The 15,389-nt window shown below is 39.3% G+C and overlaps 1 protein-coding gene across 1 annotated transcript in view; it reads right to left on the bottom strand.

The window, feature by feature from the left end:
- Positions 1 to 13,016, bottom strand: part of gpatch2l (G-patch domain containing 2 like) — a 39,340-nt gene extending 26,324 nt beyond the window's left edge. Inside the window, exons 1-4 of the mRNA XM_015386842.1 lie at positions 12,949 to 13,016; positions 10,295 to 10,966; positions 1,138 to 1,199; positions 556 to 696 (exon numbers count right to left, since the gene is read on the bottom strand). Of these exons, the coding sequence (XP_015242328.1) occupies positions 556 to 696; positions 1,138 to 1,199; positions 10,295 to 10,962 (871 nt within the window). The 5' untranslated portion in view covers positions 10,963 to 10,966; positions 12,949 to 13,016. The remainder of the gene's footprint in view (positions 1 to 555; positions 697 to 1,137; positions 1,200 to 10,294; positions 10,967 to 12,948) is intronic.
- Between the last annotated feature and the right edge of the window lie 2,373 nt (positions 13,017 to 15,389).

Raw genomic sequence — 15,389 nt, 5'->3', positions numbered from 1 at the left:
AAGGAAGGAAGGAAGGAAGGAAGGAAGGAAGGAAGGAAGGAAGGATTTCATCATTTCATTTTTTTTTTCTTTTACTTTTTTATTTACTTATTTACTTCAGACCAGGAAACTGTTGCATTTGTGACTTTCTCAAATTGTTTGGGAATGACGAGACTCACCTTGATAGTGTCAGATCTAGGGCTGAACAATTTTGGTGGAAACCCAAACTTTTGCCAAATTTTTAAACCAAAATTGTGATTGCAGTTTTATTTTTGTTTGTCCTTTAAACCAACGGCAATCATGTATATTTTTCTCTCAAGGGTTTCATTGTCTTCATGACCTTGACAGAGTCCATTGTTCAGGGGCTTTACTGTATGGCTGCAAACCTATTTAAGTCATTTAATTCTACCTAAAGGATTGAAGTGAGAATGTATTTGTCTTACTCCTTACATGTAATGAAAATTGCTATATGTAAAATTGCCATTATATTGCAAATACAATTAGTTGCCCAGTCCAGATCTGAACACCACAGAATCCTCACTTGTTTATATCTATGAAGAAAAAAGCTTACACTACCTCTGACAGAGCGTTGCGCAGGTAGGAGGAAATTGGAGGGTTGTCTGTCCTCCAGCGAAAGCGGGTTGTCAGAGTCCCAGTTGGGCAGAAGTCCAACTCCACAGTCCCCTTCAAAGAACCAGTCACTCTGCTCATCATCACCTGCGGACATGGATAGTGTGATCAGAAATGATACGAAAGTCGGAAAATCAGTGTGAGAAAATCAAAAACTGTCTTGAGCTTTGCAGTGAGCTGCACAGCACCAGACCACCCCAAACATTTAGCTGATCCCAGACCTGTCACTCAGCATAGTGTCCACAGGAACCATGCCTCTCACAGTCAAGGTGTAGTGACAACTGTTAAATCAGAGGCCGCCTGGCCCCAGCGCGGCTAATGAGATTAGCAAAGGCTTCAGCGCTCATTAACACGACATGACAACGTCTTATTAGAGTCGCCTGGGTGCCCAGCAACCAGCCCATTGTAGCCAAATCTCTTTATACAGCCCCAGTATTTTCTTAGATTGGAGCGAAGGCACTCTCATCTGACCGCACTTCACAAACTTCAACAAAACTATATATGATAGGGAAGATTCATGTGTGATACCTTGTCTTCCTTCATCATTGGTGAACAGACCGGGGTCACTACTGCACGTGCTGCTGGTTTCCCTACAAAGGAGAGAGACAAGGGGAGAAAAAAAATATAAGACCTGTTTTTATTTGTCACATCAAGCAGGATCTCCTCTAAAGGTCGGTTTAAAGGCATCTGTACAGTGTAAATTAAGATTTCATATGTATGTCTGAAATCAATATCTAAAATGCAGCATTGAGTAACAAAAAATGAAGAGCAGAGCAGGAGGTCGACATAAATAGAAATGACACAAAAAGGCAGAGCGCTGTGTTTCTGCCTCAATGCGATGGGAAACACAAAGGCATCAGGAGGGACTCTGATCGAAGCCACTGAGTGACATGAACAATCTAATTGAATATCCTCCGCTGTCAGCTTCAATCTAATCTGGCCTATGTTGTGGAGGATGACAGCACAGAGAAGCACAGTCCCCCTACCCGCCCTCCCTCTGGGTGTGCCCCTCACACACAGCAATCCCCAGACATGCCACCACTTCCATGAGGCAACTGGCTGACATCTGCTGTGTGGGCTGCTGTCGCTTACCATCCCGACCGCCCCGCTGCTGGTCCGCTCCACACCCTCCGGCAAACCCTTTACACTCCCTCCATGCCCTCTGTGTGCCTGAACCTCATTATTCTGACTCTCATTGTCTTCCTCACATTTCAGTGAATGATGGAGATTCTATTATATTTATCTCTCTTTCTCTTAGCAACATTATCTCTGGTATTTGGCCGCTTGTCATTCATTTTCATTTATTCCACAATACAAGCTTAGCACTGTTTGTTGTTGCCATAACCCACGACTGAGAATTTGTACAAGCATTTTCAATTATTGCTTGTTATGCTAAGGCTCCAGTTGAGCGATGAAACACTGTTGTCTCCATAACAGAACACTCCTTTGAGAACCAGAGAGGCATCAGTCAATATATTGTTGCTCGTTGATCTTTATTAGTATTTGTTTTACAAATGTTTTACTCATTGTATGCTGTTCATTAAAAAAGTAAGGTCCATCTATGATTCATATTTTTGGGATTATGATACAGAATGTCTTGCAGTTTGCTTCCTGTTTATCATCTCTGACCTTGCTTCCAAGACAAACCTGGAGGGTTCAATATGTGCTGATAGAGAGCTTTGCCATATTGCTGAAGCCTCTGTGTGACGTCAGGATAAGAAAACGCTCATACAAACGTTCCTTCTAGTCTATGGCCATATGGTCCTGCATCATCTCCCCAAACATCTAAGAGAAGCAGATGTGAGAGTGGAGACAGCCTCTCCAGGGAATCTAGAAGATGTCTGGCCTAACCCTGGACAGCCCCTTCACCCCCATCCAGCCTCTTTGACCCCGTCTCTCTGGACCGATTCCCCGGGCAGCTCCTCAGCTGGAAACATCTGCTGGCATTTGATGCACACAAAACATCAGCATCACTAGAGGACACAAGTTCGAACTTTTACAGTACCGACCAGTACTGTGCTAAGCATCAGTAAGTTACGTGTTTCCTTTCCCAGTATTTTGGAGAAATGTTGTGACAAGTCTGGCAAACATGGGTAAAAACAATTAAACAAAGAGACTTTTTTTTTTTTTTTAAGGCTTTAAGTACTGACTAATTTATATAATCTATAACTTACAAACCTATTATTTTAAAGATAAACTTATCTACTTACTCTTAAGTAGTCATCTGTGCCAAATAATGCAATGGAAGAAAATTTGTTGGAGTTTGCATAACAATCAAATTTCAAATCGAATTTGAAAAACAAAACAAAAAACTGGAGGGATTCAAGCTTTAGATCATCCTAGATAAAGAGATGGAGCTACCATGGATGGCTTGGAAAAGATTAAAAAAGCTTTTTTTGAGATATGATGGCCTAGTCAAAGTCTAAACCTAAGCCCAACTGAGAACATATGACGAGAGTTGAAAATGGATCTCCACAGAGGTATTCAGTCCAAAGTGACCAAGTTGGAAGTGAAGATTTCAGTCTCTCAATAAGCAAAGCAGGTAGTAATAAAGGTAAAAAAGGCTTAAAGGTGCGACTGCAGTGAAAAGTGGTTCCATGAGGTACCGATTCAAAGATGGGTGAGGACATACCCGCAGTTAAACAATTTGGAAACCACATATCACTTTCTTTCACTTCACAAATGTGATCTCCTTTCTGTTAGACTGGCAAATAAAATCCTAATGAAATCCAGTGAAGTTTATGGTTAAAAGGTGGCAAAAAAAAGGGATAAGTTCAAGGGTCATAAATACTTCATGAAGACACTGTATGTTCAAGGGAACAAGGGCAAAAACTCCATAGTTAGGGGAGATAAACTTAATACCCCATATGGCCCAATTGTTTCTACACAAGCTAAAGAGGAGAAGTCAAACACAGTATCCAGATGAGCACTAATCATTAGGATATAATCCTCAGCTCCTGGGAGAGGCAGACCGGTTTGCACAGAGATTACAGACGAGCCACCATTTATTGAGCCTTGGCTCATTCTGCAAAGGAATAAAGGAGACGAGCAGTGGAGGGGAGTAAAGTGCTGATAACAATGGATCTGTGGGCTCTTCAAACAAGTTGCTGCAGCCCAAATCTGTGCCCTCTTCCATTGGTGTCTGATTATAAGGTTATCCCACCCTCCCTGAGCTGCAGTAATTGGATTAGTTTCAGAGATTTATGAAAATTAACTTCAGCAAACGCTGAACTGCCTCCTCAAAAACTCCTCATGGAGTTCTGAAAATCTAAATTACGACAGGAAAGAGCAAAGCGAGCTCTGAGAGGCTTTTTGGGCGGTGTTTCTTTGCAAGAAGTCAACATCAACAGAAGTGGCGCACAGCTGGAGACGGAGGCTGGGCCCTGGACGCAGCTACCCACAGGTTAGGACTGCTTGCTTGGCCAGCCTGGGTGCCAGGTGGCCTCAGTGCCAGCAGGCTGGGCCAGGTCTAATCAAGGATGTGGAGTCCAACTGGAGCCTTCAACATCTGCTCTCCTCGCACTCGGCTGGCTGAAGGCAACGCTCTACTCAGTGTGCACATAAGGAGAGTGACCTTGAGGAGGGGCACTTTTCAGCAGACCAAACACTCCAAATGGAAAAGGTTAACAGTTAGAAAGAGACCAAAGGAATCCACATGGTTCAACAATGGCATCCGTGTCTGACATTCAATGGACCACACAGCCTCAAAGCATAAATATTGCTGTTGTAACATTGTCAGCCCCTCATCCCTGCTGCCATTTGTTAATACCCCTTTGCCTCCATCAAGGCTTAACTGTTTGATTGTTCAGCCCTCACTACAGAGTGGCAGTCCACTGAGCAGCAATCAAGACTGTTGCAGTTGTGTAAGTGAGAAATGATTGACAGCACGCTTAGGTGCTCCCATTTATTTCTTCTCCTGGGCTGTTTTCTGTCAGAACGGCTATTGATTTTCCCATAAAGTAAGAAAACAAATACTGTTTAGGGGCTGGGGAGGTCAGCACAAATTAAACCTGAAGACATAAAGCTTTCTCTGCTCCATTAAGAGTTACTTCAAGTGCATGCATGCTTTGGGTGAACAGATGGTGATGAGATCCACAAATAATAAGGGAAATATGTTTAAATACATACAGCTAGCAGATAACCTTCTGTTTAAATCATAATACACCAATAAATAATAACATAAAAACTTTCTACACAGGGCCGTACAATGAAAATACTCAATAAGTCTGTTAAAAGTCTCTATTCTAATGACAAAGGTGGACATCAACCAAGATCATCCACATCTCTGGAAACATGCTTAGGGGTTATTCAAGTCTACTTTTAATCCTGGACCTTGGTTTTTTCCAGAATCTGCTTTGCAAAGACAACTCAATCCTTTGATTTATGTAGATTGCTTGATTTCAATGACATTTTAAACTTGCATTAAAGCTTCCATCTAAAATTCATGTATAGTTTTTTTTTTTTTTTTTTATGAATAATTCTATAGACATAAGTCTGTACAACTTATACCAGCATCATGTCATAGACTGTATTTGTTTGTGTTCATGAAATGGGATGTCTGTTATCCAACTCCATCTCATTTTAGAGTTATATATTACCTTAAATAAAATAGCTACACATAAAATTAGAAAAGGTAAAATACGAGAGAAATCAGACAGATTTATGCTACTTCCTCTCTACATATCGATATGAACACTGGCTCCTCTCTCCTTTGCTTCCCTTGCCTTAGCATAGAACACATTTTCTATATGGTTCAGATCTATGAGCTAATACACATTTTCTACATTTTTTTTAAAATATCCTTTTATTTGAATAAACTCATAATGCCATGTAGCTAAATAAGGTTCCCAGGCACCTGAAAGAGAAATGGACCCATACTAATACTGATGTGTGGACCCAAGGATGCAGCTTTGTGTTGACATCTTTAAGAATGGTTTACTTTTTTACCTTCCTTAACCATTTTCCTCAATGAGACTAGAAAGACAAACGAGTCCTGGTTCAGCCTTGATGCTGATATTGCAGTCTAAGTCAAGTTAAATGAATATCTCATGAGCAAACATGGATTTGTAATAAAGTACCTAGAAGCTATTATTAACAGAAAAAAAATATTATTCAAATAATATTCAATAAATTGAATATGTTTTTCAAAATATGTAAATATTCAAATTATACATATTCCTCCCAGTGATTTTCTGCATGGATTCTGCATGTTTTTGCATGTGTGGGTTCTCTCTAGGTACTGTACTCCTGCATTCTTCCACAGGCCAAAAACATGACTTTTAGGTAGATTGACTTCTCAAATTGTCCTTAGGTGTGAGTGTGTGTAAGGGGTGCATGGTTGTGTGTCTCCATGTTGCCCTGTGATGGACTGGAAAGCCTTTCCAAAGTGTAACCTGCCTTTCTCCCATAGTCAGCATAAGAGAGGGACCAGCACCAACATTACAGATTAAGCTGGAGAAGGCGGACGGATGGAATTATTGATAAGTTACAACTGATTTATAGGGATTGATAGGGGTGTCAAGAAGTTTTCCCCATATGGTTTTGTTAAAACTTTATTGAAACTAAATTTGTTATATGACAAAAAAATAAATAAAAAGCTGGGCATTTTTAATCACACATTTTTTGTGAGCTGCTTTAAAACACAATAGACAGACAAATGCAGTGTTTTGGTATTTATCTGACTCTGTGAGAAACATTCTCATGTTTCAAGTTAAAAGTTGTGGGTTTAATTCCAGGTTTGTCATGTCAAATGTTGAGGGGGCACTGAACAGGTCACATAACCAAAGGCTGCCTATCAATTTGCATATCCGACTATAAAAGTGTGAAAGCTACTGCAATGTAAATCTTTTCCAACCATGATAGTCACAAACGTTCAACACCAAAAGGTTCAAAATGTTCTGTAAAGGCATTCAGTGAAATCATAATAAATTTATTACCTTATAGGTCTTAAGCTGTTCATATCTGTTGCGATTCTTCAAAAACACAGTTAAACTAAAGGTCTTGCTTATTTCATATATTCACTATATGCAGTGTAACAATCTGTTCAGTTTAATAGTTTAAAGTCCCTTGCTGCTAGACCTAAGATCCACATTTAGGTTAGTGAAATGAAGTGTACACAGGAGAGTGCACTCTTGGGCTGTGGGACAAACAGAACTTTAATTACCCACCCAAAGTCAGGCAAATATTTCAAAACAAATCAATACCAGACCAAGTCACTTATGTATTTGTGGCAAAGTCTTTAAAACATAATAATGAGCTGGGGATGCCTGAAGGCAGAAATGCCAAAGATTCCTCCCTCATAATCATCCGGTATAAAAGGATGAAGATTGTCATTCATTTTTAATGTCAATAATTCAAAACGGAGAATATTATTTTAGACTCGGAGGATCTAATGAATATTGATCATTTCATTGACTTTTGTATTGATCATTTTAAATGTAACTTGTTTATAATCTTTTTTCCACTGAATGCAATGCCTCAAAACTCTTGAAATTTTTGTGGCACAGCCATCAAAATCTAAACATCAGTTTGTGTTTTAATTCTAATGATATGGTATTTATGAAAATGAACACAGATGTCTAAAGTTAAAAGAAAAGCATAAATGGTTTGTAAATTTTTTCAAGTAAAAACTGGGGTGTCTGTTTGTATTCAATCCCACTGAAATAATAGGTTATATAAATATAATTTCTTGCAAATATGGAGTTAATAAGTTGGCTCAAAAGGTGGGAGCAAACTGCAAATACACAAAACATGCAACACGTACTGCAAACCAAAAATTAGCACACAAGCACCAAAACACATCCAAAAAAGGGAAGAAAAAAAACCACTGCAAAAGAGAATTTTGCAATCAAAATGGAAAGTAAAGAGCAGCAAAGTGAATGTCCACTACAAATACAAACCCTGCCAGAAATACAAATGGGAGTAACACATAACACACGCATTGATCTCTATTTATTCCCTGGATTGCTGATTGCCCGAAAAAAGTGTAGCCACCATCCGCCATATTGGTACCGAATCCCACGGAGGGTGCAGTCAAAATGCCTATGTGTTTAGCATTTTGGTGCAAAAACAAGCAGTTTGCCGGCTCTGGCAAGACGTTTCACAAAAAAGTGGATGTGCTAACCAAGAAAATTCATATATACGCCGATGTATTCTATAGTATAGTATGTTGCTCAACATTATACTGGCTACCTCAGACTGACTTGAAGATATTGACTGAGTTAGCCATTGACATTGTGTCTAACATTAGAAAATAGAAAGTAGACTAATAAATATAAATAAAGAAATATACTGCATGTTATTTTGAAGGAACAAAACAACTCAAACATTTGACCCTCACACACACAAATATATATATATATATATATATATATATATATATATATATATATATATATATATATATATAGTAGGGATGGAACGGTTTAGAGCTGGGCGATATGGCGATATATATCGTGAGGACGAGAGAAACATGTCTATCGTGACCTTTCTCCTCTATTTTTTCTATCGTGATAAACTTTTTTATTTTATCTTAACTTTTTTTAGCCAAGATTCTATACTGTTCACTGTCATGGCCGCAAATTGCATAACTGGTGTTCTTGGTTTGGGGTTGGGATTCTCATATTAGGAAACAAGATGATGGGTAAAAAATAGGCAATGAAAGATTTTTTTCAACCCTGTCCATCTGACGGACTATGAAAACATAAAATGCAACATCAGTTGTGGCATATCGTGATATATATCGTTATCGTGATATAAAATAATCCATATCGTGATATAGTTTTTTTTCCATATCGCCCAGCCCTAGAACGGTTTATGAAAACCGTCCAAACTGTTCGGTTCGACTTTCTCGGTTCGATTCGCGTGTGTTGCGTTCGGTTCATGCGCTGCTCCTTTTTCTCATAGTGAAGCGTCTCCAGAAGCAGAAGGTGGCGGTAATAAGTCCAAAGCCAACCACCGGTAGTAAACAAGAAGAAGAAGCGAAGCAGTGGAGCCGGGTGTAGCAGAAAGAAATCAGTTGTTGTGGAGAATTGTGTGGGTATGGCGAGTGGAAAAGAACAGGAGTTGGAAGACGCACCAGCAGCACTTTATAGGTCTGCTGTATGGGACCACTTTGCATTCATGCTGCGTTCACACCGGACGCGGATGTAAGTTTACATGCAAATTCAATGGTTGATGCGCGTCAAGGTGCAGCAAAAGGCCTCATAGCGCGATCTGAGCAGCTGAAGCAGCGTGTCGGGAGCGTTTAAGCATTTAACGCACCGCAAACGCGCTGCTGCTCAAGATGGAAAAAATTAACTTTTGCTGCTTGACGCGCCACATCAACCAATCACAGAAGCTGATCTGGGAGCTGGCGAGGGAGAGACACATTGCTGATGATACATAGCTCTATGATCACTCCTCTGAAACAGTTTTATTAACGCCTAAATTAACTTAAAATGCTGAAACCTGGTACAAGCAGCAAAAAGGAAGCAGCAGACGTGTTTTTGCTGCTCCTGCTGCGTCCAGTGTGAACGTAGCATTAGAGTGACCTACGATGACGGTGGAAAGTTGTTGATAAAAGTGCAACAGTGTGCAAGCATTGTGCAACACGTTTTGTTTATGCTAACAGCAACATGACCAACATGTCCGGCTAACAATCAACATATACCGAACCGAACACCGTGACCACAAAACCGTGAACCGAACCGTGGATTTTGTGAACCATTCCACCCCTAATATATATATATATATATATATATGCATGCACAATTTGCAAATAGAAAAATACTACAATATTAACAGACATGTACGTCTAATTCAATCTTTTAGTAAGATCTTGAAACTGTGTGTAATATGTAATTACCATAACAATGTCATCAGTACATGTCTATTAAATGTACATCAATTTAGCAATTTTGGCACACCTATATAATTATGCTACATTAACACAATATTGTGGTGATGGATTTGTATAATATGTTATATTACATGATTTTGAGACTTCATTGACTTCATGACTATGCAATTTGATGTGCCTATTTTTTTTTAAAGTTAAAGTCATCTACTTATGCTATGAAACAGCAAGTGTGTGTCCAGGTGATGAATTTTTATCTTTATTTTAAGAGTTAAATCCCACTTGAATGAGAACATCATTGTTCTTTAATGCTGTTGCGCACATATTGTTTACATTGCGATCGGTCTAACTAGGGAGTACCAATATGGCGGCCAACTGGCTTCACTTCAACCCCGTACAACCAACCGGCATTCAGTGAAAAAAATGGAGGTTGTTATAACACATGCTAATGCTAAAAAGCGCTGCTAGAGAGAAAAGGTGCAATCATTGAACATGGGTAGAAGCAAAGTGAATATGCACTAAAACTGTTGGCAAACACATGGATAAAGCTAAAAAATAAACTAAAAAAAATGGTAAGAGAAAATGCTGCAAGTAGCAAAAACAACTTCAGAAAAGCTGCAAACTAGCTCTAAAAACAAATGGGCTCCAGACCCCTAGGCGGAGTCTATAAAATAAAGAGTAAATAAAAAGAGGAGCATATCTCGTCATATAAATTATTATGGTTTTATTACCAACCCAGAGAATCAGCCTCAAAACCCTTCATCTTTAGAAATTAGGTTAAAAAATACAGAAACTAAAACTCTTAAAATTGTTTCCTGAAAAAAAAAAAAAAAAAAGATTTTACATTACCCATCAGACATATTCTCATCTGGAGCATCTCTACGTTCCTTGGCCATCTGTCTTTTCCAACACTCCTTTCCCATCACTCTGCCTCCTTCAGCCTGTCTCTCGGCTGCTGTCCAACTGCTTGACCTTCTTCTAGATCCCGATAAACGTTGCAACTTAGAAGGCCTGTGTCTCTTCCTTCCGTCATGTAGCTTCTGCTGAAGTCTGATTGTCATGTTTGAAGTCATACGCTTGACCTTCCTGCGCCTTCTGAGAGGCTGCCCTGGATTACTATCAGTGAAGGAATCAGACTCTGGCCAGGACGGATGTCTGGATCTGCCAGGGACTGTTGATCTGACAGGGGCCCTGGCAACATGAGGCCAGTGGTCGGCAGTGGCCATGTCGTCTGAATCACTGTAGTTTGCCACAGCTGTGGAAAAAGAGGAGGATAAGTTCTCTCTGTACTCTTTGGCCTCATCCATGCTAGATTCAGGCGCTTCGTTCCAGCGACGTCTGCAAGCCACAGGATAGATGGAGGACTCGTGAAGGCGTTTCCGACCTCTGCGGCGGCGAATCTGCCGTCGGTGCTGCAGCGGACTCAGGACCATTTCCTCCCACAGCTCCCCTAATTTGGTCTGCTCTGAGGCTTGCTCCAGCGCAGACACCAAGTCCTGCACCAGCTCATCCATCATGATGCTTGAAACCGGGGGCACAAAAAGAGAAAGAGTTAAAACGAGACACTTATGCACAAGAGTAGAACACAGAAAAACACAGGAATCCTAAAGCACTGATGTGCAGCCTTCAGATATGGCTGCTTTGAGGATTACTTGTTTCAGACATTAAAAATACTGACATAATTGAAAAAGCACAGTTTTCTTTTTTTTTTCACCCTTTACCAAAAAAAGTTAATTCCTAATTAAGCATCATAAAATTAGAACACATTAGAAAATAATAATATATAGCTTGAAATATTAGGGCTTTGGAAAAATAGTTTAAAAGGGAAATAATATTTGTGCATTACACCATTTAAGATGTGCAGCAATTTCAATGTTTTTACTTTCACATTTACTTTTCTACATTTACCAGAAACTAAAGCAAGCCTGTAGCTTTTTTTTATTTAATGAGCCGACCATTAACTTTATCATACTTAACTAAAAGCGGCACAGTATCAGAAAACACGTATTTAAATAGCACATATTAAACCACTTGTGCAATCACTTCAGCACTAAAAGATTTGACCCCTAGATGAACTATAAAGGGAACGAGCAGAGAAGAGAAGAGAGGAAAAGAAAAGAATGATGAAAAGAAGCTGCCCTAGCGGTGCAGAAAAGTGGAGGAAGAAGGAGGAAAGTAGGAAGCTGCTTTCAAAGTTACTAAAAAATGACTGACTTCGGCTTCTTCACTGCGGCAGCGGCAAACACCAGCAGCAGTAACACCCAATCAGCAGCAGTCTCAGATGTAACATTGGCACCTGAGGAGGAGGGTCCTTCGCATGGAGATGAATTACTGGTGACTATAAGTATTTATTTATCTTATTGAAGATGGGTCATTTTGAAATCAGCTTTGAATTTCGTTTGTATTTGCTAGTCCAGCATCATCCATTCAGCTAGTAAGCAGTGCACTTCTGGAAGATGACCCAGCACTGTGGCCAAAGAAGCTGTGTGATCGAGCACGCTGCTCGATAGTACGGAGAGGACTACTCCAGGTGAAGGACAGGATCTTTCCAAAAAAAAGGAGACGGGCGCAGATATACTTCCAGATATATTATTTCATTCAAATGATAAATGGAGAACAGATAAGCAGATCATTGGACTGTGTTATTCACTTTTACCATCGCCTTTTTGGAGACACAGGAAGGAGGAATCAGCTTAGTGAGCTTATTGCTTGGGAAAAAATCTTTCATTCCTTTTGAGACAGCATGAAAAGCACAAAAAAGAGAGGAAAACAACAAGAAAAGGGACAAGAAGAGAGAAAAAAAACATAGAATAAATAATGTATGTCTATTCTATAAAAATTTCTGTATCTGTATGATGGGTCTGTTTTATGTGTTGTCTTCTCAATTCAGAGGGCCCCCTGCCTGTCTTTGCCTAAGGCCCCAAATTTCCTAAATGCGCCCCTGTCAAAGGGAAATTGTTTGTTTTTTTTTACCATTTCTGGTCATTTAATGGATGCATCTCTGATTCCATAAAAGACACACATACCTGTGCTAATATACCTTTAATGTGCTTCTGGCGCTGATATACTCGATTTTAAATCCCATTGGTTTCTCTTTAAGTCCACATGTGATTCATTATTTTTGCAGACTTTCATAGATAACAGCTTAAACTAGGAGCTTCTCTCTTTAAATCGCGCCAGTGTAGAGAAGAGCACCTTCCCAGCCTCTAAGAAAGGTTAGAAATGTTTTCATGAGCAGAGAAGCAGCCATACTGCAGTGCAGCTTTGCAGCATCACTGCAGCAGAACAACAGCAGAGGCATGCTGTAGTAATCTGCATGCTCTGAGGTGTTGCATAACAGCTCACATGTGAGCTCAGCACAAGGACAGCCAAGCAGCTCCTAACCTGTCAGCACAACGAGCTGTTTATACGCGCTTAAAGCGGTCAGACTTACATAAACACCTTCTCTATAGATCTGCTGTAAAACTAGAAACAATGAAACTCCAAAGGCTCTGAGGACTCACCAGTCGCAGCTTGACTTGTTTTGTTTTCAGCACTCAGCTGGGGAAACAGACGCACTTCCGCCCTGCAGTGCAGCCAATCAGGTGGCCCCGCCTCGCCGTCACGTCATCCAAAACACTAGCGCAGTCTCCACAGATAGGAAGTCACATGTCAGCCTGCCAAAACCTAGATAAAAATGTAACTTCCGCTTCATGATCTTAATAGATTCATTCTGACTAATTATATGATCATTAAACTGTCCATTTAGTGACGCATCATTGTTTCATTCATGTTTTGTTAGTTTTGAATGTTTCATTCACATCTGTATGTGCATCTAAGGAAATGTAAACATCACTTTTATTAAGGCAAGGCAAGGCAAATTTATATGTATAGCACAATTAAGTACAAAGACAATGCAAAGTGCTTTACATGATTAAAATATAGGAAAATAAAACAGAATCAAGGCAATTAGGGAAAAAAATAAAATATGCTCCCTGGGATACAGGGAGCCAGTGTAAGGACTTTAGAACTGGGGTGATGTGCTCTACTTTCTTAGTCTTAGTGAGCAGTAAAGACAGTGTAATAACACAAGGCTTTACCTTAAGTTTGATTATTGTGGTTTATAGCATAAAAACCAAAATCATTTTGGACAAAACTATTTCAGCATATCAAATCCTTCCAGTATTGATAGCTTTTATTGAGAATATTTTGATTGGAAATGAGCAAAGGCAAGGGAGATATAGAGCAAGGGTCTCAAGGTGTCCAGTGTACTGCTACAGGGTGAGCTTCTATTTAACTTTTTTTGAAATTCACAGTCTATTTTAAAGGTATAGTGGAGAAGTTTCACAAATATTCACCCTCTCCACTAAAAAAAAAAATGCACATGCACAACCCTGTACCTGTACCCTGTACGAAGGCATGCACAAGCCTATTTCTCCTCATGCACACACTGTTTAAAAGTTGCTCTTTGTATCGCTCATACAAGCTTGCCTTCCAAAAAAAGATTTGCAGTGTTTCATCTATGTCAGACTTACCACCGGTAAGTGAACATGGGGACAAGCACGTAGGACAGCCTTACATAAACATATCACCAGAATGATTGACACTTATGAGGACCACTCATTTTGATGATCCACCCAGAAAAAGGGCATCTTCCAATATACCTTTAAAGTATGGACCCAAAACTTTGTCATAACTCCATTTTCATGCTGTAACTGCTGGGGTGCAAGAAAGTGAAGCTTTATTAATGAAATCATAATTTGCAAACTTTATTGTCTGGTATTATTTGTACAGTAAAATCTAAGAACTACTCTCTCCAAAATAGTAAAGGAAAAAACAAATCAGTAATTTCATCACAGCATAATTTTCAAAAAAGTTTATTTAATAAGCAGTCATTCATCACCGTAGATAGGAAGAACTTAAATAGTGAAGAATTAATGGGATCTTTTTAGATGGCCTATGGTGTGACATCAAACACCATTGTTCTGTTGTTCTCCATTGTCATATGTTTACCAACCAGTTCAGCCATGCATGCATGTAAACACAGAATTAAAAGTAGGCCATTTCTAGACAAACTGACCACCTATATGAAGTATTACGGGTGTACTTTCTCTCATAAAAACATCTTTAAATGTATTTTATGAAAATTGTAAGATACAGACAACAAAATTTGTACATTCCTCTTCATCAGTTANTAAAGACAGTGTAATAACACAAGGCTTTACCTTAAGTTTGATTATTGTGGTTTATAGCCTAAAAACCAAAATCATTTTGGACAAAACTATTTCAGCATATCAAATCCTTCCAGTATTGATAGCTTTTATTGAGAATATTTTGATTGGAAATGAGCAAAGGCAAGGGAGATATAGAGCAAGGGTCTCAAGGTGTCCAGTGTACTGCTACAGGGTGAGCTTCTATTTTACTTTTTTTGAAATTCACAGTCTATTTTAAAGGTATAGTGGAGAAAATTCACAAATATTCACCCTCTCCACTAAAAAAAAAAATGCACATGCACAACCCTGTACCTGTACCCTGTACGAAGGCATGCACAAGCCTATTTCTCCTCATGCACACACTGTTTAAAAGTTGCTCTTTGTATCGCTCATACAAGCTTGCCTTCCAAAAAAAGATTTGCAGTGTTTCATCTATGTCAGACTTACCACCGGTAAGTGAACATGGGGACAAGCACGTAGGACAGCCTTACATAAACATATCACCAGAATGATTGACACTCATGAGGACCACTCATTTTGATGATCCACCCAGAAAAAGGGCATCTTCCAATATACCTTTAAAGTATGGACCCAAAACTTTGTCATAACTCCATTTTCATGCTGTAACTGCTGAGGTGCAAGAAAGCGAAGCTTTATAAATGAAATCATAATTTGCAAACTTTATTGTCTGGTATTATTTGTACAGTAAAATCTAAGAACTACTCTCTCCAAAATAGTAAAGGAAAAAACAA

This window comes from Cyprinodon variegatus, unplaced genomic scaffold, assembly GCF_000732505.1.
Source record: "Cyprinodon variegatus isolate N-32 unplaced genomic scaffold, C_variegatus-1.0 Scaffold379, whole genome shotgun sequence".
NCBI lineage: Eukaryota > Metazoa > Chordata > Actinopteri > Cyprinodontiformes > Cyprinodontidae > Cyprinodon > Cyprinodon variegatus.
Note: the sequence above shows the minus strand (reverse complement) of the source record. Positions and strands in the feature narration are given on the sequence as shown.